The sequence below is a fragment of the Lupinus angustifolius genome, unplaced genomic scaffold (genome assembly GCF_001865875.1).
Source record: "Lupinus angustifolius cultivar Tanjil unplaced genomic scaffold, LupAngTanjil_v1.0 Scaffold_18_131, whole genome shotgun sequence".
In the NCBI taxonomy this organism is placed as follows: Eukaryota; Viridiplantae; Streptophyta; class Magnoliopsida; order Fabales; family Fabaceae; genus Lupinus; species Lupinus angustifolius.
Window position 1 is genome coordinate 15263 of NW_017719231.1, and position 26308 is coordinate 41570.

Consider the following 26308-nt stretch of genomic DNA (forward strand, 5'->3'; position numbering starts at 1 on the left):
ATAGAATATTTAGATGGAAATGAAAATATCACAAACATATTTTATACCTTGCATTCCTACCGTTCAAATATCAACCTCCAAATACATTATACAAACTAAATAGACATATCTTGTCGAGATCTATATTAAAATTTTTATCCTGCAACAAACATTCATAGTAATTAAAAATTTAAATTTCACTATTTTCCTGATTTTGCTTCATTGAGATTGATATAAATTTTATTTATTTATTACCAAGGTTATATTTTGATCATATAGTAAAAGAACTAATTCCTTTTTAGGTGTATAATTGTCTTTCCCAACAAATTTTACTTATTTAAATATTTTTTGGTTGCCCAATAATCTAACAAAGCCTTCCATTAATGTATCAATGTCATATTGATAAAAGATGATTTGGGAGATAGTGTGAGATTGAAAGTTGATTAAAACACTAACCTTTCCCTTGAATCTGTTGGTGCCCCAACCCCAACCCCACCCAGAAAGTCAATGGCAATCGTATATTCATAGATTCACACACTCTCATCTTTTTTTCTCTCTCACACCTTTCTTGTCCTCAAAGTTCTAAATTCTATATATACTCTCACACTCAATCTTAATAATTTTATTACCAAAATATCTTATTTTTTCTTTTCATTTTCACTCCCAAAAAAATGCATCTCTACAATGCATGGCTTCCACCACCCGTCGCCGCCCAGACCGCCGCCGAAAGAGATTCCTTCCACCGCCTCGTCTCAATCCTTAACTCCTCCTTCCGCTCCGATGATCCCGATTCCGTTTATTCTACTCTCAAATATATCTCTGTTCTTGACCTGTTAGTTTTGACTTTCGATTTTCTCTTTTTCTTTCTTTTCCCCTAATTTCAAAATTACTCCATTTTGATTTTAGTTATTGTGATTGTTACTTTTTATGTTTGTTTTTGCTCTATTGTATATACGACTTAATTCAGAAAAAAAATCTATTAATTTCGTTTTAGATTGATCTTAATTCTCAAAATTAAGCTAATACTGCACTTTCTGTACTAGTTTGTGAACTAGTTAAAGGTCGTGCTTATGAAGTATTGAAAATAAAAGTTACTGAAATATAAAGCTGTTTCGTGTTTTTATGGCTTAAGGAGTTTGAAATTCGTTAATGATTTTCTGTATTAAGTTTCAATTTTGCAGATTTTTGTTTGAAAAATTAATTATGGTAATACTATACTTTGTGTGCTTAGTTCTGAGAAGTTTTTTGTGTTTAGTGAAGTATTGGAGATGGAAGTTACTGAACTAACAAACTATTTCATGCTTTTATGCCTTGAGGAGTGTGAAGTTCATTCCTGTTTTTTGTAAAAAAGTTGCAATTTGGCAGATTAGTAACTTGACTGAAAAAATTAACAGTTCTTTATGCATATGATTGTGATTATGTATTTAAATGCATGCTTAAAAGTTATGTGCTTTATGTGTCACTTGATAGATATGTCAGAACATGAACATATGAGTTATGCTCTATGTTTGCTACTTTGGTCTATTCTATAAAATAGAGCAAGACATGAGATTAAAAAGTAGAATACACAGAACTGAACATACCTTCCATCCCGTTCTATCTGTGCACCAGAAACTATCTTAGAATGTTATCACGGAACTGTAGCTTGATATGTTATGTGTAAACAATTACCTTCGTTCAGCAGTTTTATAATACTGTTAATGTCATTACTTTTATGCTATCCGATTTGATATTCTTGTTAGTAAGCCACTTGCTCCAGTATGAGTCGTCAAGGGGTTTTCTACTCATGCCTTCGCCTTGTTTTTGGACAGAATTAGTGGAATTAAATGAATCTAACGTTTTTATGTGTTGTGCAGTTTCATAAAGGCGAAAAGTGATGTATCTTTGGAAGATGTTCAATCCCTTATTCAGACGGGTCTTGAATTGTTTCACTTGTCTCGTAATAAGCTTTATGCCCAGGTGCTGCATTTTGTCTCAGATATCTGTGTTTTCTAATTTCATGCATCTCTGCATTCTCTTGAATGATTGTCTCACTTTTTGTTTATTAGGTTAGATGGGGAAATTTGTTAGTCAGACTTCTCAACAGGTATAGGAAAAAGGTTGCATTGACTATTCAGTGGAGGCCTTTATACGATACTCTGACTAGCACACATTTTACTAGGTATGTTGTGTATTTGCTGCTACAGCCTTAATTGGTTAAACTATCCTGTGTTATCCATAATTTGCGATGCTTATAGGAATATTTTATAATTAACTAGTGAAAACAAAGGAAAATTAAAGAACAGAAAACCAAATCTAAGGATTTAATACTAGATATTGTTAGAAATATAATAAGTATTCACGTTCCTTCAATCTTCATGTGTTACCTAACAACTTATGCTTTTGAGTGTTAGGTCGTTACCTAGTTATCAGAGCTTCTATGACCAATTGGTCTAGTGTTCAACTCTGTATTCCCACACTATTAAAAATCTGAATTTCTGCAATGTGGGCATGAGCATTGTTCGCTCTTCAAGCCCAAAGGGCTCCTGCATGAGGGGGTGCTTTAAAAATATAATAAAGCTAATTGTGTCTTCACTCAATAGTTTAAGCTTTTCAGAGAATTGGTTCATGATGGATTTATATCTTTTTTATAAATTCATGTTGGTCTTCCAAATTCCATGATGTCTTCTTAAATTTTCCTTTTTCACTTTTACGCTTAAATAACCTCTTGTTAATTCAGAATACTGAATCAAATACATGTTGGACATTTTATTTCTTCTATGCCTATTATAAAATATTGGGCTGGTGTTTGGATTATATTGTTGTTACAGAAGTACAGGTCCAGAAGGTTGGAGAATAAGACAACGGCATTTTGAAACTATAACTTCCCTTGTTCAATGTTCCCGGAAGTTCTTCCCATCAGGTTCTGCCTTTGAGATATGGTCTGAGTTTAAGTGAGTGCTCTGCTATTATATCTGCATAATGGATAAAGTTGAATTGTTATGAGTGTTTTATTTTTTTGTTTTTATATATTTTGTACTTTATATTGACGCTGAGCTAAATTAAAGTGAACTATCTATAGTTCCATTTAGTGGAATTATTCTTGAGCCGCAATAGGACTTACTCTCTTTTATTTATTCTTTTTCAAACTTCCAGCCTTTGATTTAATATATATTCTTATTAATGCCTTTTCTTTTGGTCAATGATTAATTTGTAGATCTTTATTGCGAAACCCATGGCATAATTCCACTTTTGAAGGTTCTGGATTTGCAAGACTGTTTCTCCCAACAAATCTAGACAATCAGGCTTTTTTTACACAGTAAGAAGCATAAATTTCATAGGTTTTTTTATTCTGTCATATCTGGCATGACTTCCTTTCGAATTAAGTTTTTTAATTGGATTGGCAGTGATTGGATAAAAGAGTGTATGGACTTGTGGCAATCTATACCAAATTGCCAATTCTGGAACAGTCAATGGGCAGATGTTATAGCTCGGGTTGTAAAAAATTACCACAATGTTGACTGGGAGGACTTTTTGCCTTCCCTTTTTGCTAGATACTTGAATATGTTTGAGGTGAGCATATAATTTCTTCCAGCAGTGTTTGTCTTGTCAACATTTTAATTAGATATTTTGGCATCCGAAGCAGATTAAATGAAAATGACCAGGAAGTAAATAAACACATGCAATCTCTGTCTTTGCTACTCAAGCTGAAGCTTATTTCTTGTTTTTTCTTTTCAAAATTAGAATTGATGAGCTTGTTTGTTATAGGAGTTTAGTTTCTGCTATTGAACATTTAAAAGATACTTTTTAACTCCTCCCTTTAGTGATTAATTATATTCAAGTGTTTAGTGGTGAATATTAAAAGAACGGGTTTCTCTTATGCGGGTTATCCTGAACGTTAGGCTTTTGCATAATTGATCACATATTTATAACTTATCCTTTCACTGTTGATAAGTAAACTGGTTGTACCTGTTGAGAAGCAATCCTGGTTGTATTGTGGCGGATACTAGTCAATTGCTAGATATGTCATAGTCACTGTGCCAATGCTCCTGGGATGGCTGATAGTCAAACCTAGTTGCGCTGTAGCTGGCACTATTCTACCAAAAGACCAACGTGCCCATTTCTACTATTATGTTTTTTTGTTTGTTTCTTTTCATTAGCATTCATATACACATGCATTGATAGACAGTCTTGGAATGCATAGAGGCAAATAGGAACTCATCTGAATTCACCACTAATAATTTCTGATCTTACCGTGACACATCTATATCAGTTATTTTCCTGCATCATCACCTATCAGTGTAGTATAGATTATGTGCGCTGTAGTGTTAGGATAGGTTAGCTAAGTTAAGCTAGAGCCAGTTGTGCTAGTGCCATCTGGCAGCTACCATTGTATCAGAACTTCTATAAATAGAAGTCTGTCGTAACTAACTCAATCAATGAAAGAAGTTTGTTTTCGGTTACTCTATCTCCCTTCTATCCTCTCTCTCTCAATTCTCTCTTTTCTAAGATCACCATGAAGACCATTGCAACATTATGATATACTAATACCACCACTATCACTACTGGAGTACTGGTGCCAGATTTGTTTTTCTTCGTGAAACATGTACTGATGTTTTTTAAGTTTTTTATCAATCTTCATATTGCATGTCATGACTCGTCACCCCAATTGTTGGGTTATCTAAATGCCAATTTCAGCACGAGCAGTAATTGTTTAAGGCTCTTAGCTATAAATTTTTGTTGCACAAAGTGTAACTTTTAGATTTGGCTGTAAAGTCCCTACCTTGCTAGCAAAACTAGCTAAGCACATTTTCAAATTCTATAGCAAAACTAGCTAAGCACATTTTCAAATTCTTGTATGAAGTACGTTATGCATCCTTTGGCTAAAATATTATGATCAGTTGATTAATAGACCCACCCACCATAGTTGTCCTGCTATGTTTGGTATAGATCATGTTAGTTATTTATCATACAAGCTAATTGATCTCTATCAGCTTACCCGATTCTCTACCAGAGGCAAAATATTGGTTAGTCATTTGGATCAATCATACATTCATGCTTGCACTTGTGAATCACAGGTTCCTGTTGCAAACGGAAGTGGATCATATCCCTATTCACTGGATGTCCCGAGATACACAAGGTTCTTGTTCTCTAATAAAACTGCCACCCCATCAAAGGCTACTGCTAAGTCAATTGTAAGCAAATGTGCTGTGGCTTACTCTTTTGGTATTATAACATTGGGACCATGTTGCTGTTCTGTTATTAGTTAAATGGTCTTTTGTAATTATAACTGCAGGTGTATTTACTAAAACCTGGTAGTTCAGCACAACAGCACTTTGAGAAGTTGGTCAACATTTTGGAACAGTTAGTTTACTCACATAGTGCTCGTATTATTTGGCATAGTTAAGTTAGTCTTCTCTTCAGTTTAGTTATTTTCGTAGTTTTCTTACCAGTTTCTATTTTGTAGATATTATCACCCCTCAAATGGTGGTCGCTGGACTTACTCATTGGAGCGGTTTTTGTTCCATGTGGTGATTCAATTTCAGAAGCGTCTACAGAATGAACAGTTGTAAGAATAAATTATAATTTGTCATTTGTTCTGCCTTTTCTGTGTTAGTTTTATACAACTGAAGAAGTTCTGTAATACAGGGGTATAAATAATAGCAGACGTGCTGAACAGCATCTTGGGGAATCAGAGAGGGTTTTCTTTGTTAATTCGGTGCTGAAGTTAATTGATCGTGGTCAATACAGCAAGAATGAACATCTCTCTGAGACAGTTGCTGCAGCAACTTCCATATTGTCCTATGTGGAACCCTCATTGGTTCTACCATTTGTGGCATCTCGGTTTCGTATGGCCCTTGAGACGGTTAGTAGTACTGCGTGAATTTATTCTATGGTATAATTTTAGAATTTATATGTTGTTAGTGGCTTGCCAAAAGCTTAATTTTCTTCTTGATAGAATGTCTAATGCTGGATAGGATATTCTTTACACTGTCCAAATGGTGTGTTAGATTAGTTTGTGTTTCTGATTAAATCCATTTTTGCTTGGCCAGATGACTGCCATCCACCAGTTGAAAATTGCAGTTATGTCTGTGGCATTTGTTGGGCGTTCACTCTTTTTTACATCTTTATCTGCTTCCTCCATGAAACCACTTGATATTGGTGGTGGTGATGACGCATTCATTGATCTTGTGGGGCTTTCATTATCCAATGCATTACTTGGCATGGATGCTAATGACCCTCCAAAAACCATGGCTACCATGCAATTGATTGGTTCCATTTTTTCAAATGTGAGCTCTCAACTTCTTGATATATATGAATAAACAGTTTCTTACTGCTAGTGAGAAGGTTTAACCTATCTACCCTTTAAATGCAGCTGGCTTTATTGGATGATAACATTGATGACTTATCATTTATGCCCATGATCCGCTTTTCTGAATGGTTAGATGAGTTCTTATGCCGTCTGTTTTCCTTACTTCTACACTTGGAACCCAGCAGTGTTGTGTAAGTAATGGTGCCAAATCTCCCTCTTGAATGTTACTTTATTTGGAAACATTATTTCACTGGATATTTTTGTATATTTCTTATTACTCTTTAACATTTAGATAATTGCTTTCTGGTATATTAGAAATGAAGGTCTGCAGTCATCAGCTGCATCAGGAACTTTTCTGGTTGATGATGGTCCGTACTACTTTTGTGTGCTTGAGATTCTTCTAGGGAGGCTGTCAAAATCACTTTATAACCAGGTTCTACTTCATGACTTAAAATATGCGATAGATACATACTGCAATGTCTGGGCTACTATATTTTGTTACATTTCTTTCTCATGTAAACAGGCTTTGAAGAAAATTTCCAAGTTTGTGAGGACAAATATTCTTCCGGGTGCTATTGCTGAGGTTGGACTGCTCTGTTGTGCATGCCTTCACTCAAACCCAGAAGCAGCAGTTAGTCAAATTGTCGAGCCAATATTAGTGTCTGTAATATCCTCTTTGAAAGGAACACCAGGGACTGGATTTGGAGGAGGAACTTTTGAGGCTTCTGCTTCAACAAAGGTACCATTTTTTGCAGTGCGATTATCTTTCACTGCAATGTTGCTGCTGGATTCCCTTCAAAGTTGAGACTTTTTTCTCCAGGTTAAATCAACGATTTCACCAGCTCTTGAAGCTGCAATTGACTATCAACTAAAGATATTATCAGTTGGCATCACATATGGAGGCCCAGCACTCCTCCGCTACAAGGATCAATTCAAAGAAGCTATCTTCTTGGCTTTTGACTCACCATCTTGGAAGGTCTTATTCTTAGGCATTTGATTAACTTGTTCAAATAAGTTTATTATGTTCTCTTACTATTAGACATAAAATTTGGTGATGAATGGTGGTTCAATGGTTCCTTATCTAAAGTTGATTGTTGTTACTGTCGATGACAGATTAATGGGGCAGCTGATCATCTTCTTCGGTCCCTTCTTGGAAGTCAGATTCATTATTATCCAATAGATCAGTATAAGTATGTATCTACAAGGGTTGCATATTTTTATGTGTATTTTGTTCTGCTTCCTCATTCTGTTTGCTTTATATCTCTCTGCAAATCTACTTTTTTTGTTTTGTTTTGTATAGGTGTGTTCTTAGTCACCCTGATGCAGCTTCTCTAGAGCAATGGATTAGCACAAAAGACTTTTCTAATGATGAACGATTGACCCCAAAGTGGCATATTCCTTGTGATGAAGAAGTTCAGTTTGTAAATGAGCTTTTGGACATTCACTTTAAGTCAGCTTTGGATGATCTGTTGAAAATATGCCAATCTAAAATCCATGCTGACCAAGGTATACACATAAGCATTTCTCTCTCGTATATTTATCCAGCATCCTTAGCAAGATTCCTTCTGTTCCTTTCGAACAAAGTTAGAGGAGTAGTAGTAATTATAATTTTTATCTCATTAAAATATATATGTTGATAGTGATTATTCTGAATTCTTGGAATTACTTACTGTTTTTTTAATATCTTCCCATGTTTTGTAAATCATCAGAGATATATTTGGATACTAGTGTTCCCTGAAGGAAGTTCCTTATATAAAAGTTTGTTTTTTGTTGTTGAATATAATTACTAATTTGTCACACAGGAGATGAGAAAGAGCACTTGAAAGTAACTCTTTTACGTATTGAATCAACTTTGCAAGGACTTTTTTCTTGCTTGCCTGATTTTGTCCCCGGCTCTAGGAATGAAATGGTTGACGATTCAAATCATATGTTTCTAATTGCTGGAGCAACAGGTTGTACTGTTGGTAGTACTGCTCTGCGAGAAAAAGCTACTGAGATTGTACATGCAGCCTGCAAGTAAGGGTCACCGTTAGAAGTTACTTTGTATGTCATTCCTTCGATTTATATGCTTGTGTTTTCATGAATCCCATTTTTCTTTGCTTATTGAACAGACATGTCCTTGAGAAAAATTCAGATGACAGCATCCTGTTGATACTCATTATTCGTATTATGGATGCTTTAGGAAATTATGGTAATGAATGTGCTATCTGGATACGTTTATATATATTGTTCCAAATTCTGTTTGTATATTCACTGCTTAACTTATTCTGTTTCCGATTTCCAACACAGGAAGTTTGGAATATGATGAGTGGTCTAGTCACAGACACTCTTGGAAGTTGGAATCTGCTGCCATAATAGAACCTCCAATTAATTTCATTGTGTCATCTCATTCTAAAGGAAAGAAAAGGTATTAACTTCCTTGTTCACAGGAACACCATGCCAATTCCTTCGATAGAACATTGATGTTTATCATCATTGCAGACCTAGGTGGGCTCTTATCGACAAAGCATTCATGCACAATACATGGAGATCTTCACAAGCAACCTATCATCTTTACCGTACGAGTGGAAATTTTTTTCCATCAGATCATGTAACTCTTTTGATGGACGATTTATTGAGTCTCTGTTTGCACAGTTATGAAACTGTCCACCTGTAAGTCAGAAACATACTTCTGTGATTTTTTTGTATAAGCACTTGTTTTTTATATTTTATGATTTTATCTGAGAGCATATTTATATTTTACATGGTTGACCTCGGGTAGGAAGTTTAGCTATTCAATGAACAAGCAAATAATGCAGAATACTTTTGAAGGATCAAAATAGCAGCATGAAATCAGTTCAAAGACTTTGCCTTTTAGTAGCATTTAGAGAGAGAGAGAGTTTTAATCAGTTTAGTCAATCAACAAACAAAGAATGCACAGTTATTTTGAAGTAGCAAAATAGCATAATGAAATCAGTTCAAAGACTTTGGCATTTAATACCATTTAGAGAGTATTGCATCTTCATTGATCTAAAGTGGCATGGATTGTGACTTCTAAGTTGTGTAACTATATGGACAATGGTTCATAGGAAACAGAAGGGAAAAGAAAAAGGAACATGAAAGTGTTGTTTTGACAAAGCAAAAGGAACATGAAAGTGTTCTGGTGCTTACATTCTGGTATCATGTGGAATTTCATTATGTTTTTACATATTAAATTGATTTGCAAATTTTTATCTTGATTTTCTTTCCTTTTGGATGTCAGCACTCATCCAATAATCTAACACGTTTTATTTAATACCACTACAACTTTTTTCCTTTTTCTTGCTTGAATGAAATTTCGTATATGATGACAGACTTGCCGGAAAAGCTCTAGTAAAGCTGATCAAGAAGTGGCCATCTATGATTTCAAAGTGTGTTATCACCCTTACCCATAACTTGCAGGACCCCAATGCAAAGGAATATGCAGTGCTGGGTTCTTGTTCAGTCCTATCCTCACAAGCAGTTCTCAAGCATTTGACAACGGTGATTTTCAAGGATCATGTTCTTAAAATTGTCTTTATGGTTTCTCTTACAAATTTTCAAACACACTTGTTCAGCCAATACTTTTGTGGCTCTTACATACTTTCTCTTTGATTTAGGATCCAAAATCTTTTTCTTCATTTATTTTGGCGATTCTTTCAAGGTAATTCGATTTTCTCTATCTCCCGTTTTGGATTTAAAAATGCTGTACCATGTGCAGTACAAGAGAATAATAGTTTCACCGGTTTGTTGTTGCAGTTCTCATCATGAATCCTTGAAAGCTCAGAAAGCAATTAATGAGGTAAACTTATTCCATATAAGATTATTACAGTTTTAATGTGTGCTTTTTCTCGTTTAACATTTCCTTACATTCAACAGCTTTTTGTAAAGTACAACATCCAATTTTCTGGAGTATCTAGAAGCTTTTTCCAGATATCAGACAAAGACAATATTGGTGGGCTGGCCTTCTCAGATTTGGTTTCCCAGATTGGCTCTCTGAGCTTTGATTCTACTGGCTTGCATTGGCGGTAAATGTGTCTCATTTGATCTCTTTTCTTCTGGTTGTAACTTGGTCTGAAATTTGTTTGAAAGTCATCATAGATGAGTTGTTCGGATGCATATTTGAGTTCTGTCTTGATGATACTTTTTTCCGTACTCTTCTTCTTCTTGCGACTCATTCGATCATTCTTCTTTCTTTCTTTCTGATTGTACTGTATTCTTCTTCTTATTAGTATTAGTGTGTCCAAAACATTGGTGTAATAGTTTCTTTTTTCAGGTATAATTTAATGGCTAACAGAGTTCTGCTCTTGCTGGCTTTGGCTTCTCGGAACCACCCAAATTCATCATCTAAAATTCTGAGTGAAACTGCTGGTTTGTATAACTTCTGATTTGTTTCTTGATCTTTCTCTTCCATTGACTGGTTTTAGGGGCTCTTTGTTTGCATATTCAAGTACATATTGCTGCAATATTTATTTGTGCAATGTGTTTATGCTGTGCATGTGGTTTTGCTTATTTAGGACACTTTTTGAAAAACTTGAAAAGTCAACTTCCTCAGACAAGGATACTTGCAATTTCGGCTCTGAATACGCTATTAAAGGAATCACCTTATAAGCTGTCTCCTATTGAGAAATCTGCTGTACTTGAGGATTTACAAGGCAATTTCAAGTCATCCCTTGAAGGAGCTTTAACTAGAGCTTTTCAGGAAGAGGGTTTTTTCAACGAGACACTAACTAGTCTATCTCATGTTCATATAATAACTGATACTGAAACTGCTACTAGAGGAAATCAAGGAGATTCCAGTTTCCAAAGCTTAGCAGACAAATCTATAACCCGCTTCTATTTTGAGTTTTCGTCTTCATGGCCACGCACACCCAGTTGGGTATCCTTTTTAGGAAGTGATACATTCTACTCAAGTTTTGCACGTATTTTCAAGCGGCTAGTACAAGAATGTGGCATGCCTGTAGTATTGGCTCTTAAAGATGCAGTAGATGAGTTTACGACTGCTAAGGAGAGGTCTAAACAATGTGTAGCTGCTGAAGCATTGGCAGGTGTGTTACATTCTGATATTGATGGTCTATCAGGAGCATGGGAAAGTTGGCTGATGCCCCAGTTGAAGAATATCATTTTAGCTCAATCTGTTGAATCAGTTTCTGAGTGGGCCAATTGCATTCGATATGCAGTCACTGGTAAAGGAAAGCATGGAACAAGAGTACCTCTTTTAAGGCAGAAAATTCTGGATTCATTGATGACACCTTTACCTCCAACAGTAGCTACCACTATAACAGCGAAACGATATGCTTTTCTGGCAGCTGCACTCATAGAAATATCCCCACAAAAAATGCCAGCAGCTGAAATGCAGCTCCACAATACCCTTCTAAAGGAAGTTCTTGGTAGTATGTGCCACTCATCAGCCCAAGTAAGCATCCCTTCTGGCCCTATTTCTTTAATCAGTCATGTGATTTAATTTTCCATTCCTATGCTCTTTTTTGCGTAGTTACATGGTTCCCTCATTTATCCTACATACCATGTACCAAGTTCGTTATTAAGGAAGTCTTGTAATAATAATTTAAAAACTGACAAACTGCATAGAACCGAGTTCCGCATAACATGTAACCATGCTATTTTGTATGGTCTTTCCCCTACCTGTTTCCTACCAATGAGTCGGGCAGCACTAAAAAACCATGAATTTGTTATAGTTTATTGACCTAATGACATTAAATAGTTTTATCTAAAATATAAGTAGAACCAACATTTATTAATTTTGGAAATTTAGTCTTTTATACTGCTGGTACTACTTACTAGTCTTCACCTCCATGTCAAATGTGACCATTAGCCTCAGCACTGGGTCTGAAATTCATATTTGAAGCTTAATCTTGGAGAAGTTTCATGGACATAAACTTATGCTATGGCGGTGACTAAGTTTGAAAATCCATTGCTTTCATCATGTTTGTTTTTAAATAAGTTGAAGCCCGTCTCAGTCAAGAACTGAAACAGAACCTGTTTGGCATGGATTATTTCAGTATGGTAACTTTTGTTTTATAGGAAAGTATGTTTTGGGTTTAATCTGATATGTTTGGGAAACCTGGTTGAGAAAACAGTTTTGATTTGGAAAAAGTGGTTTTTAGATAAACTAGGATTTCAAGCTTTTTTAATATTTTTTGAAACAAATCACATTTTTCCATTTCATTCACACAGATCCTAGTTACTAAACGGATATTAATTTAACAAACAATACCAGTCTTTTTGAAATTTACAGTATAAAAGTGACTTATTTGCATAAACCAAACGAAACAGATTATTTTAAAGTTGCTTTTCAAACAAAAAAATAACTGATTCCATTATAATTGATTATGAGAATGATCATTTATTTGTATAATCAATTATCGAAAAGAACTATTTTTCGTGACTAATTCAAACACACTCCTAATATGAAGCTTAACCTACATTATTGTTACGCTGATGTATGCTTTTATTAATTTTTCGATAGAAGATATATGATTTTCTGCAATTCTATAAAAAAAATTATTTACTTTTGTATATTAACGGCTTCTTTATATCTGTTTGTGTACTTCAATTAAGTATATGATCTTTCTTGGTTATCTGTGTTTTTTCCTTCATGTTACCATGAAGTTAGCTGATTGTATGTATAGTTCTAAATAAATTATTTCTTTGTTACTTAATTGGTAATGTTTAGGCATACACTAGCGAGTACCCTCTAGAGTTTGTGTAAATTATCAGCAATAGTACCCGATTTATCCTGAATTTAAAAGTATTCCTTATTTGGGACTGTAACACAGTCACAAGGAAGGGAAGTCCCTGCAACAACATTATCCAAGTAATGAATCAATTTAGTTTACTAATGCATGAGAACATACAAGATCTCTTTTCTTCTTTTAAGACATCCATGTTTTAAACTGGTGTGAGTAATTGAAATAAGAGGTAGACACTGGAACCGTTTTCTTTTTTAATTTTTAAGTAATATGAATATACAAGTAGATGAAAATTTTATTTTTTGTTTATGGTCTTAATTTATTTCGATTTGTCTTTGAAAAAGGTACGGGAAGCTCTTGGTGTTACCCTTTCTGTGTTGTGCTCTAACCTTCGGCTATATCATTCAAGTTGTAATCATAATGATAATGGGAGAAACAGCAATGTTGATGATTTAATGAAAGATGAAAGCTGGGTTACGTTCCTTACAGAGCGAGCAGCTGAAGCTGTTGTGAACATTCAGATTGCTACCCAATCAGACAAAGTAGCGAATCCCATAGATACAAGTTCTCAAAATGGGCATTCAGATGGTGATTCACAAGATGATATGAAATGGATGGAAACGGTACTAATGGAAATATACAGCTTACCACATTTTACTTTTACTTATGAAATCTTTCACTAATTGTTTACTATTCCAAACATATGTAGCTTCTCTATTTCATCATCTCATCATTGAAGTCTGGGAGATCCTCTTACCTAGTCGATGTGATTGTGGAGCTTCTATATCCTGTGATTGCCTTGCAGGTTTGTGCCATAGATTTGAATGTAGTTATAAAATTTTAAATTTTTTCTAGTTTGAGTACATTCTATCAGGTTTATTTACTTACTATGTGATTTTCATTGATTTGTTGTTAGTTTGATGTGTATGCTTTTAGTTGTCTCAAGCCTTTAGACACCCTGTTCTTTTTGTGGTATGAAGACCAATTTGATTCTCTTAGCGTTTGTCTACCTTGAGTTTCACTTTGATCGCAGAACTCAATTTTGAGAATCTCATGGTCTTCTAAAAGTTAATCATTGGATAGTATGATATATCTTGATTTGGTCGGTCCTTTATCAGCTTTAACTTTCTTCTAAGACTCAGGTTTCACTAAATTTTAAAAATAGTAATACGGTTTTCAATAAATCCTATAATTATATATTCAAATATATAGTATAAGCCTTTGGAATATATGGATATCTTAATATTTTGAGTCTATTAAAGTTGTAGAATACTTGTGCATGACCTTCCTTTGTCGGTGTGCTTGTATTATATTTGAATAAGTGGTCCTTCTTCTTCTTCTTCTTATAGACCAGCCTAATGCATATGCTAAATTCATATAAGGACACTTATATTGAGATGTAGCTATTGCGTATTGCGGTTACAAAGAGTTAGTGAAGGGTTTCTTGTGAGAAGCTGGGTTTAAAATTATAAATGCTTACTGTTTCATTCATGACTTAATGAAGGCTAGCACTCTGCTTCTTCTGATGCACATCTCTGGCTTTCAAGAAGCTGCATTAAAGAATTACAATATTATTTTCATTTCATGGTTCATTTTATTCCATCATTCAAGGTATCAGTCAGATCATATTTCTGACTAATTTTGTTTGCTTTTCAAGGAAACATCAAATAAAGATTTGTCAACATTAGCCAAAGCAGCATTTGAATTGCTAAAATGGATGATTGTCTGGGAACCTCACCTTGAGAAGGTTGTTTCCGTGATTCTTTCTGCTGCCGATGATTCCAACTGGCGAACTAGATCTGCTACATTGACATATTTGCGCACTTTCATGTATAGGTAAGATGATCTTGTGACATGTTTGGTTTGGCATATCATACTCTGAATGATAGCATGCTTAGTAATAATAGGCATCTATCATCATGTGGTGATATTTTTCTTAAAAAGTGATCCTATTTACATTGATGTTTTGAAATATTAGCAACTTGTACTTGGCAAATAGTTTGTTCATTCATAATCATTGTCATATATTTGATGTTTTCCTTTTCAGCTCTAGGTTAAGAATTTAATTTTTTGTTTGTTGTGAACCATATGCAAATAAAGTTTTGTTCCTTTTGTGGCAGGCACACTTTCCTTCTTTCAAGTTCAAAGAAACAAGAAATTTGGCGAACCGTTGAGAAGTTACTAGTAGACAACCAAGTTGAGGTAAGCTCTTAAAAGTTATTTGAATAAAAATGCAAAATATTTGGATTTCTGTTCATCTTTAATGTTTAGGAATTTGGAATTCAGAATGAGATATATGTACTAAAACATGCTACAACAACAAAAAACCTTGTAGAGAAGGTTTTGCCATGACTACACAAATAAATACATAAGGAGGCCATTTTGCAACGGATCTCACTTTTTATTAGCATGTACCCCTTCCCTTTATAAACTTGGTTATGGATGGATGTCAACGAAACATGTACTTAAAAGAATGTTTGTTGGCAGTTACCACTGGTTTCTGTTCATCATGCAGGCAAAAAATAATTCAACATATATTTAGGGAAGCTATGTTCTGACTTGTGCCATGCTGCTTTTCTTGTGCTTACATCCATCATTGTTGCTTGCTATTGACATTTAGCCTTATATGATTATTACATTTTAAATCATATCATTTTGGAAAGCTTAATCTTTTGTTTATTATTTAGGTAAGAGAACATGCTGCAGCAGTTTTAGCAGGCTTGATGAAGGGTGGAGATGAAAAGCTAGCTAAAGATTTCCGTGATAGAGCTTATGTGGAGGCAAATGTTGTACAAAAGAGAAGAAAATCGAGGTTATTCTTTTCCTCATGTTTTGGGAAATTTATGTGTGTTTTAGAAAAGCGGGCCTAAACCTTGAAATACTGGTCCATTTTTTTGAATTCAGTGTCATCTTTTTCCTTTTTGCATGGTTTTATGAAGTTGTCAATAGTTATAATTTGGGACTGCCAGGAAATACTGTTAATGTGAAGGCTTATTCTGGGTTTTTCTGCTTGGAGAGTAAGCGTAATTGTTTAAATTAATGATAAAAGAAAATAAGTAATTGTTTTTTTTTTGGCAAAAATAAGTCGTGGTGACTGCGTTTTTTTGTCATAATATATTGTGACATGTATAGGCATGAAGAGCATTGTATACCGGGGAAATTTGCAAGCAGATTTTTGTATTTGTTTATTAAACAGCTCATATGATCAGCTAGCAAATTCTCATGTATTTAATCTTTAGCTAAACACATATTTGATGACGTATGGTAAATATCTAATGCAGAAATTCAAGTTCTGGTTCAGCTGTAGCATCTATTCATGGTGCTGTATTAGCTTTGGCAGCTTCTGTATTATCAGCTCCTTATGACATGCCAAGGTTTGTTCAGTAATAATGTCCATACAATATGCTTATGTAATATGTGAGTTATAGCTTTGTAAAGTACTTGGATTGATTGGAATTATGAGTAATTGGAACCCTTCATCAAAGTTGGCTCCTCTTCATATAATTATTCCTGTGAGATGTAATTTTGGCAAGTCGTAATGAAAGTTAATGTTGTACCAATAGCTTTGTAAAATCCAATGCTTGCGATATTGCAATAATTTGAACATCAGATCGATACATTTTGTAATTGATTTTTAAAAGAAGAAAAAATTTCATATTAAATGTGCAGAGCATGATTTTTTCAATAGTGCATTCTGCAATATTGGTCCCCAATCTTCACGTTCTACACTATATGGAATCGTAATTTTGTTTGAGTATGGGGGAGCAATATCAAACGTCAAAGTATGTGTTGCTTGTAGCACTACAGCAATAATCTAAATATCTAATACTGATAGGGTTAGGCCAGAGCCAAAGCCTAATATTGAAAATGTATATAGAAGGGGAAATAGGAAAGTTGTTAAAAGATTCCAAAAATACCCCTAGTAGTTAGTTGTTAGTTAGGCTATAAATAAAGAGCTAGTTTTAGAGAAGTTTAGCTTTGGAAGTATTGAGTAGGAGGGGATTTGATTCAGGGAATCAATCTTGTAGTGTGTAATTGATTCAGGGAATCAATTAGGGTTCTTCATTGTTTTCTTCTAATCTTGCAATCAATAAAGAGGTATTAGTATCCGGAATTCAATTGATTCCGGATCGAATTTGTTCGGATCTTCTTCTTCTTTTGTGCATTCTTTTACCGGTGTTATCAAATACACAATCATGCTTTTCCTTAGGGGTGGATGTGGTAATGGAACTTGACTGAAGTTCAGTGAACCAGGAAGAAATCCAATAGATTTTCATGAAATCACTGGCACTCTTGATGCACGGGTTTCTGTGTTAAGCTTTATACTAGATTTATAAGGATTTTCTTTTGGGAGACATTTGAAGGATTGATTATGCATCTATTGATTCTTTTGCTACTGTTTTTTTCTGCTGTCATTATCTGATAGCTTTACCTTCTTTCTTTTAGTTGGTTGCCTGAGCACGTTACACTACTAGCTCGATTTAGTGGGGAGCCATCCCCTGTGAAATCTACAGTTACAAAAGCAGTTGCAGAGTTCCGACGGACCCATGCTGATACATGGAATGTTCAAAAAGAGTTTTTTACTGAAGAGCAACTTGAGGTAGCTTTCATACTGTGCTCTTTGGTTTAGAAACTTCTTTTTTTTTTCATATCATTTTTCTAATTTAATTTTTGTTTTCAAAACTATATTCACAGATTCTGGCCGATACATCCTCCTCTTCATCCTATTTTGCTTGATCTAATATTCCAGTGTTGGGAGAGTTCTGAAATTAATGGCTGGAGAGAGCTTTTCATTTTAATGTATCTATAAATTTTAAACTAGCTCTTATTTACATTTAGTCCCATTAATAATCTTCATGAGTAATTTATTCTTTATTAAAGTATTCAAAAGTTGAGCATCTTGCCTTCCTCTGTTCTGTAATCTTTCTTATACCATAGAGTTAATTAAATCATCTGCTGGTAAATCCCACAAGACAGAGTCTGAGTTGAATATATTGGATAGATTTCTCATTTCTTTTGTAGTCTCGGAATCATCTCCATTTTCTTCCAGTTTTTCATGTAACTGGCTTTGCTGATCCATGGCCGTGCATGTGCTTCCAGTACATACACTTTGGCTCCATGGTGATGCATCATCTCCTTTATTGCAAAAGGATGCTGGGCAATAGTTAAATGGAGGCATTGTCGGCAAAACACTGTATTGCATTGCAAAACTTGCAGATGCAGCTGCAGTAGAGTCCCAGGGTTTATTCGAGGGGATTGTTTTGGTTTCCTCACATATGGCCTTCAAAGAGCCAAGCTTAATCTTTTCTACAGTTCCTTCCTTTTCTTCTGGCCTATAGTTAATGTAATTGGTGAAGTCATTCCCCAGCACTTCAGTGGAATGTTGAGCCTGAAAGTTAATTGGCTTCTTGGTAAGAAGGTGAAGCACCTCATCTTTGAAGCAACCAAGCGCTGCTTCAGCTAGGTGAGCTGCCTGCGGTGGTGCCAATGTTGTTGCAATTTCAGCCATTAGATGAGAGAATGGCTTGTGGGTCACAGGGTCAATACCCATGCCTGAAAGTTTCTTTTTCAGCTTGGTGTTCCAGTGGTTTTTGACATCATTGTCAGTACGTCCTGGCAGCTGAGCTGCAATAAGTGACCATCTGAACATTCATTTTAGAAATTATTTTAATGAGGGTTGTTAGATAAAGAATAATAAGAAAAACTTCAGTATATGTTTATGTAAAACATTCGAAGTACCTGTTACCAAAAACTGAGTGAAGCTTCACAATGGTTTGCTCTTCTGAATCTGAGAATTGACCATGTTTAAGATCGGGACGAAGGTAATTAGTCCACCTCAACCTGCAGCTCTTTCCACATCTTTGGAGCCCTATATCATAAACACAAAAAAAAATTATTTTTATTGAAAATGATGAGTGATAGAGTTAAAATACAATTTGGTTATAAAAAATGACAACATGTGTTGCTTTGTTCCTTAGGGTCTTTTTGTGAATCCGTTCTCAATGGAGGAAAAAGAAAGGCTTGAGAACCATAAAATGTATGTGCTTACCTAAATTGCTTTCAAATGGTGATAATTTACTACCAAGTTAAATATTTTTCAGATGGTGATAATTCACTACCAAGTTAAATATTTTTCAGTTGGTACTGGTGAGATGTACTGGAGATGCTAGTGTGTAACCAACCATAGGTGACATCTCACTAATAAGAAAATATAAATTAAATTGTGACTTTCAACTTGAATGATATATAGAGACATATGTAGAGGACATGGACTAACCGGCATTTTTCGGGATGAGACGCCAATTGCGGGTACCATTTTGAGCAATGTAGGAGGATAGCTTATTGTCTTCCTCTGGAGTCCACTGTCCTCTTTTAACGTTGTCCTTCTCACAGCATGGAATACGCCCCATTTCTTGTTTTTTCTTATTAATTCTTCGAACACTAAGAAATCCTAATTTTGATGGCAGGTAAAGTGAGAGTAGTAGAATAATGGAGGGAAATATCAAGAATAAGAATTGTCTTTCTTTTCTTCCACAACTACTTGTGAATCCTCTCTACCAGTCTTGCAATTCTTTGAAGCAAAAAGGGAAAATGTGGAATATTTCTTTGGTTTGTTTTATTCTTCTGTGTATTTTTTTGGTAATGGCTACTTATTCTTTATATATAACAAGCAAATTGGAATTGCATGAGGGTTCATGGTTAAGGGCCCAAGGCATCAAAGGTGCATGATTTTATTAAAGAATTCAACGCCATTGAGCGTGTGCACAGAAGCAGGTAGCTCACCCACAAGATGCTGGGTCAACACCACTCTTTCTCTTTCTTTGTTGACTCCTTTTTGCTCATTGTTTGTGTGCATATGTTGGGTAAGCTTCTGTTTTCATCACACAACTAACTAACATTGCAAATGTCAAGGTTGTTGTCTACTTGTCTTCATATTTCTTGGCCAATTTCTTAGTTAAAGATTTGAGTAATGGTACCACGCTAGACCATGTAAGTTGTGTCCCCACTTAGGGAGGGGCAATGATCTACTTCACTTTGGATCTACACAACATTTCTCTAGATATGTTCTTTTGCGAGTTATGTCTCATAGGGAATGAAGAGACATATAAGACTTGTTAGTTATGAAATACGGATGACTTCTAAGTCTTTCTTTTCTATTCATTCCCTTCCAAAGCTCAACTTATGAACATATTCTTAGAGGGGAAGGAAGGAAGGGAAAACGAAGACTTGCGAGTCATGAAATACAGATGACTTCCAAGTCTTTCTTTTCCATTCATTCCCTTCCAAAACCCAACTTACAAACATACCCTTAGAGGGGAAGGAAGGAAAAGAGAAGATTTGTGAGTCATGAAATACAGATGACTCTCAAGTCTTTTTTTCCATTCATTCCATTCCAAAATCCAACTCACAAACAAACCATTAGGATTAGTTTGGGAGTTGAATTTTGGAGGGAAAGGAAGGGAAATGGAAGGCTTGAGAGTCATCTCACAAGTGTATTTCATGACTCTCAAGCCTTCCCTTTCCCTTCCTTCTCCTCCAAAGTCTAACTCCCAACCAAACTAACCCTTAGTTGCTTCATAGACTAATATGATTTTGGCCACCTTTGTGTTTAGCTATTCCAACTTTAATTTGATTTTTAAGAGCTTAATTAAGTGATTATTAATAGTTTTTCTCTCTAAAATATGCTAACAAAGAAGTTTATGTGGCTATAGGAAGGTCATAAAGTATTTTTCATTAACTTAATTTCATATGCCAATCAAATAGGTCAAAATATTGAAGTTTTCTCAAATTCACAAGTACAGATACCAAATTGGTTAATATATTACTCACAGCTTACGTTTTAGACTCTGGAGCAATCATTTTGATGTTTCATAGAAAACTGCAATATGAATAAGATTGAATTATTACTTGTTCCCTTTATTAGAAGTACTGCCATTCAATATTACGTATTAAAGTAATAACTTGTTTCCCAATACAATTTTAAGAACAAGTGCAATTTTACGCTTCTAACTCTCAATTACATATAGTACTGCTACAATCTTAGAATATGTGAAGAAGATTAAAACTTCGAATTGATGATCAATATTCCATGCATAATTCTCTATCAAAAAGGGGTAACTAATAAGCCAATAGTCATATGATTAACATGGACTTTCATAGAGAGGATAAAAATGCTACCATTATCTAATTTCTCGGTTCCAATTCTGGGAAACTCAAACTTTCAAAGCAGAAAGTCAACCTATTTTTGCACTTACTATCCCTTCAATGGATCCAATGAGAGTGAACAATCCCACCATTAAACAAATAATGCTGAATGTCCTAAGCATTATCCACTGAGCTGTCCATGCTTCAATATTGCACTTACTCAAGTACATTTCCACTGGAAAATATATGGTTAATGGCCAAAAGATTATGCCACCCAGAACTCCCAAAATCTGATTGAAGTAGGGGAAGAGCATTGCGATCAGGATTGTTGATGCAACATAAGCTGTTCGAAACGAGAGCCTAAGAAAATTCAGTTCAAAAGCTGGCAGCAACGGGAGTTGCCAGAGGTATATGTGATTCACAAATTCACTGTCCGGGTGCTTCATTCGAAGCCAATTCTCAAAATTGGCAAAGAGTGGCTGGCTATACACCTGCACCAGAACAAGATGGATGACAAATTAATTTGCAAGACAATTGGTGGAAATTTGAGAATGTAGACATAGCAGTTCAGATATACTAAATGGAAGCACCATGAAAGAATTTGAGTTATATAGTATGTACCTGATATGCACCAACTAGGTGAATTACTATGCAAACATTAGCAAAGTCTACAAGCCAATGAGGCTTAGAGAGTGCAAACCCTGTTAAAAGGTTTCCCGGTGTATCATTACCGAAGGCTGCATATCCAGCACAACCACAACAAAGGTAGAAAAATGTTGTGATAAAGACTGATATTGTTGAAGCCTTTCTCATGGTTACGTTTTCGGGTGGGGGTGACTTCAAGGTATCCTTCAATAATTGCAGTTGAGTTATATTAGCCATTACGTTTATCCCCAAGGTTTTCATGTAAGTTATATTCTGGCTATCTGAGATCACAATACACATACCTGTATTTCTATAAGAATAACTGAGAATGGATAAGAGAACGCGATGTCACCAAGTGCTTGAGCAACCAACCAAATTTTGGCCATTTCACTGGAAGTGGGGATTCCTTTAGTGCTACCCTCAGCATGTCCATTTTCTAAGCAACCAATTACCAGAAATACTTAGTTTAATATATACTTTTAGGCAATTATTCATGCACAAGTGAGTCATGTTATGCCAGAGGAAATACACCATTGTCAAGAATCAAAACTCTAACCACTTAATCATAGAGGTTGATATCTAAAGGCTAATGAATGGTATAGTATCTCACAACATTAAGAAATTGATGAGCATACCTGCGACTTTTACGACGGCAAGCCCCATTCCTGTGAAAGCATAACCCAAGGACATAATTGCCGCGACGACTGATAGCCATTGAATGTTATGGAAGTTGGGTATCTGTGACAGAACAAGTTGGATAACCCCAAAAATAAGCATGTTATACACATCCCCAGCTTCAGATGCTGGTTCACTCCCTATGCTTCGGTAAATGATGGATTTTTGGATTGAACTGCAGCCACAAATACAAATAGCAATCCAAATTAATGGAAAACAATTATTTAGAAATAATGGTATGGTGATATTCTGGGAGCATAAAGGGTGGCCCAGTGTACGATGCTCCCACCTAGTGCGGTCTAGGGAGGGTAGATATACGCAGCCTTAGCGTAGCGTTAAGGCTGTTTCCAGGACTTGAATAAGTAACCTCTTGGTCACTAATTGGCAACCTTACTATTGTCACAATATTCATGTTTAATCTTGTTTGCAAAAGGTATCATGCCACAGAGCAAAAGCAAAGGAAATGGCAAAACAAGAGAGAAACAAGTGTGGTTAGTTGATTAACACACCTCATGCTGATAGCTGCAGTAATGATGTAGGCAATTCCAAAACCATATAAGCTTACATTCACAAAAACTCCACAGAGCCTTCCATTCCCTTCACCTGTAACCACCCAAATGTGGATTATGTAATAGAAGTCATACCTATAGAAACATATTTAGATGCTGTTCAAAATGTGCTAGCACATTTGACCAAACAAGACATACAAACTCAATAGATGAAATATTAACACTTTATAAATTGACATTTGATGCTGTTCCAAAGGAAATAAAAATAAAAAGAAGAAAAGCTCACTAATTAAATAGAACTTATAACCTACCATAGCTCCACTGAAAATATCACAATGGCTCATGTCCTAATTTCTTCACTATCACCATCACCAATTCACCATGATATGTTTCATCAAACCTCTCCTTTATCATAAAATCAAGACCACAATGTAAACTATATTTACAAAGCCCTGATGGATTTTGTTCCTATTTTTGTCCTTGTATTATTTAAATATTGAATCTAATAGCTCAAATTGCTGGTTTATATATACCTCATGAATATACTTTATCTGCAACATGGACCAAATAAATTCTGAGAAGAAACATTAATTCATAAGAAGAATAAGAGATATGTTATATCACTTTTAACTTTAGGAGTTAAAACAAATAATAGAGATTTGTGCAGCTCTTTTTCCTGCATCTCTCCAACCCCCTGTTTGTTTGAAAAAAATAAAGAAATAATTTATATTGAAAAATATGCTTACCTTATTTAATTTCTTGCAAAAGAATAGTGTACTAAGGGTGTTGAAAAAGTGGTGCAAATATTTTAAGAAGTTATTCTAAGGAGAATTCTAGAAAAGTCACAATTGGCAAACTATAATGAATGTGATAAGTATATGAGGACACCTAATCAGTGAATGATTAGCCAACTCTATCAATAATCAATCACCTAATCATTAAAAAAATGAGATAAAAATATATGCACTGATGGTGTAAGATTTTTTTACATTGTCACTGAATTATCCATTATTAAATTTTAATCAACACTTTTAAATATAAGTAATACAAATGAATGCTAGGTGATATACAAACTTATATAAGTAATACAGCATATATATTACACTTTCGTAGTTCAACATTTATCTCAGTTTGATACTTTTTTAAAATTTATGTAACTTTTTAATGCAGTTTCGTGTAGAGAAGAACCTTTAAGTGCAATGACCAAGATCCTTGTGGAAGTATTTAAAATGCATGAAAGGGAAATCTGCACATAACAATCAACTGAAGATAGAGTTGCCGTGACAAACCAAACTACTTAGATATGGGACAAATCACACATGGCAAAGTTGACAAAGTGCAAAGCACAAAACGGAGAGATTGTTATCTACACTGTGCGCTTCAAAATAAAGGTAAACAACATAATAATACACTAGGATGAAATTTAATCTAATATAATCTAGCAACATGGTAAGCACAAACAAAATCAGAGAAAATATTAATTATTGATAGTACTACTTTAATAACTTTCTGCACACAAAGCTCCTCAACCACACATTTGTATATCACTATTCTTTATCACTCAACCCAACATTTTTCATTAAAAATAGAAAGAAAAAAAAAGGAAAGTGTTATCCATGATTTCCTCTCTCTATCTTATTCTTATCAGATCACAAACACCTAGAAATCAAAACAGGTAACTTACAAAGGAATACAAATATGCCATGATTCTAAAAAAATATGATAATAACAAGGAATCATGTTGGTGTTGTTTTAAAAGTGTAAAAACAATTAAATTGAATTGAAAATAAGAATGATGATAATGATAATGAAAAAACTTACCCTTATGCAAATTAACAGCATCAAGGTAAGAGGAACTTCTAGTAGGACCATTTTCAGGATCTGGAGAACGGTATGTGTCACTGAGAAGGAAAGAAGTGAAGAGAGTAATGGAAGCAAAGAGAATCATTGCCAATGGACCTCCAATCCATCCAAGTTGTGCAATGGCCCATGCCAATGACAACACTCCTGACCCTATCACCCCTGTCACTATGTGTGCCACTGCTGTCCATACTGTCCCTGTAGTGTTATCATTCATAGATTCATATTCACAGAACAAACCAAACATAGATAACATGAAGGGAATAAAGATTACATATGTAAGAGAATATGCAAAGACTCGTAATATTGTGTTTCCAATTGCGATTAAAGAGGGAAGTGTTTTAATGTTATGTTGCGTTTAGTGCAGTTACGGAAAATTGTGGGAAAATGCAGCAATTACGACCGTCAGCCATGGCGGTGTACGCAGACCACAATTTAAAACACGGGATAAATATATGAAAGAATCTACACATATTCAGTGTTCAATTCATTGTTTAAAATTTTGGATTGCATTTTATTATGGTTGTGGCAACTGCCACAACTATATTACACTATAGATATGATGTGTTGTCAATTTTTTTGTGATAAAAATGTTACGGTGAATTACAATGATCCGCCACATCAAACCGCATTTAGGTCGCATCGGAGAATTGAAAAACTTTCTTTTTAATCACAACAGAATTCACAGCCTGCAATGAAAATCCACATTGCTATGGTCATAATGAATCCGATCGCAATAACTACACTGTTAACTGCAGTTTAAAACACTCCTCAATTCCAATCCATAAATCATTGAATACAGCCTAATCATGATAAAATAATTTCATCAACAAAACTATAGAATAATAGAACTATAATTCATATTGTAAAAAAATCAAAGAAAAAAATGACATGAAAAATGAAAGATTTAAGATGAGAAGAACAAAAACCAGTTCTTTTAACATGATCGTAATCAGAATATTGGGTCTGCAAAAATGGGGTGCTGTCAGTTGCAGAAGCAGTTTCTGACATTGCCTTGGATCAGATTATTAGAACTCAGATTCAATACTTTTGCAGACTCAGTTCATTAAAAACAGAGAAAAGAGATTTGTTTCACAAGATTAGCGATCTGAGGAAAGAGAATAAGTGTTATGAAACTGGTTTTGCAGCGATACACTCAAATGGTGATACTCAATTGGGATATGTAATACACTCTAATCCCAACGAGTTATACACCTAATCATTTATTTTTTTGAGAAAAGGGTGTAAAGTCCAAAAAAACGGGAAAAAAATGTATTTAATGATTTACTTATGAGAAAAAATACACTTACTGTATTAATTTTATATACTATATATGACATTATAATTATGTTTTAATTAGAGTAAATTACACCATCATGCCTGAGATTTAGTAAAATTACATAAATCATCCACAATTTTTTAAAACCTACGCAAATCACTCATAATTATATATATATATATATCTGAAAGTACCATAGCCAAAAGGTAAAACATTT

The 26308-nt window shown here is 34.6% G+C and overlaps 3 protein-coding genes across 3 annotated transcripts; 1 reads left to right on the plus strand and 2 right to left on the minus strand.

The window, feature by feature from the left end:
* The first annotated feature begins 448 nt into the window (after window positions 1–448).
* Window positions 449–17856, plus strand: LOC109338168 (proteasome activator subunit 4-like). Its single transcript, XM_019575324.1, has 35 exons — window positions 449–811; window positions 1836–1938; window positions 2028–2140; window positions 2790–2912; window positions 3176–3277; window positions 3366–3531; window positions 5037–5153; window positions 5255–5322; window positions 5426–5527; window positions 5608–5824; window positions 6012–6248; window positions 6335–6462; window positions 6587–6704; window positions 6795–7010; window positions 7092–7247; window positions 7385–7461; window positions 7572–7777; window positions 8074–8287; window positions 8383–8462; window positions 8561–8678; window positions 8753–8923; window positions 9604–9772; window positions 9889–9932; window positions 10028–10070; window positions 10148–10296; window positions 10545–10639; window positions 10786–11684; window positions 13323–13601; window positions 13688–13783; window positions 14636–14814; window positions 15099–15180; window positions 15666–15790; window positions 16260–16352; window positions 17425–17578; window positions 17674–17856. Exons 1-35 carry the CDS (start codon window positions 651–653, stop codon window positions 17713–17715), a joined length of 5442 nt encoding a protein of 1813 aa, XP_019430869.1. The 5' UTR covers window positions 449–650; the 3' UTR covers window positions 17716–17856.
* On the minus strand, window positions 17659–20038 carry LOC109338170 (transcription factor MYB80-like). Its single transcript, XM_019575326.1, has 3 exons — window positions 19256–20038; window positions 18718–18847; window positions 17659–18620 (listed from the first exon to the last, which is right to left on the minus strand). Exons 1-3 carry the CDS (start codon window positions 19386–19388, stop codon window positions 17906–17908), a joined length of 978 nt encoding a protein of 325 aa, XP_019430871.1. The 5' UTR covers window positions 19389–20038; the 3' UTR covers window positions 17659–17905.
* A 931-nt stretch (window positions 20039–20969) lies between these two features.
* On the minus strand, window positions 20970–26011 carry LOC109338169 (probable amino acid permease 7). Its single transcript, XM_019575325.1, has 7 exons — window positions 25742–26011; window positions 24774–25010; window positions 22953–23046; window positions 22404–22618; window positions 22071–22204; window positions 21745–21972; window positions 20970–21614 (listed from the first exon to the last, which is right to left on the minus strand). The coding sequence occupies exons 1-7, from the start codon at window positions 25821–25823 to the stop codon at window positions 21213–21215; spliced, it is 1392 nt and encodes a 463-aa protein (XP_019430870.1). The 5' UTR covers window positions 25824–26011; the 3' UTR covers window positions 20970–21212.
* Window positions 26012–26308: the final 297 nt, after the last annotated feature.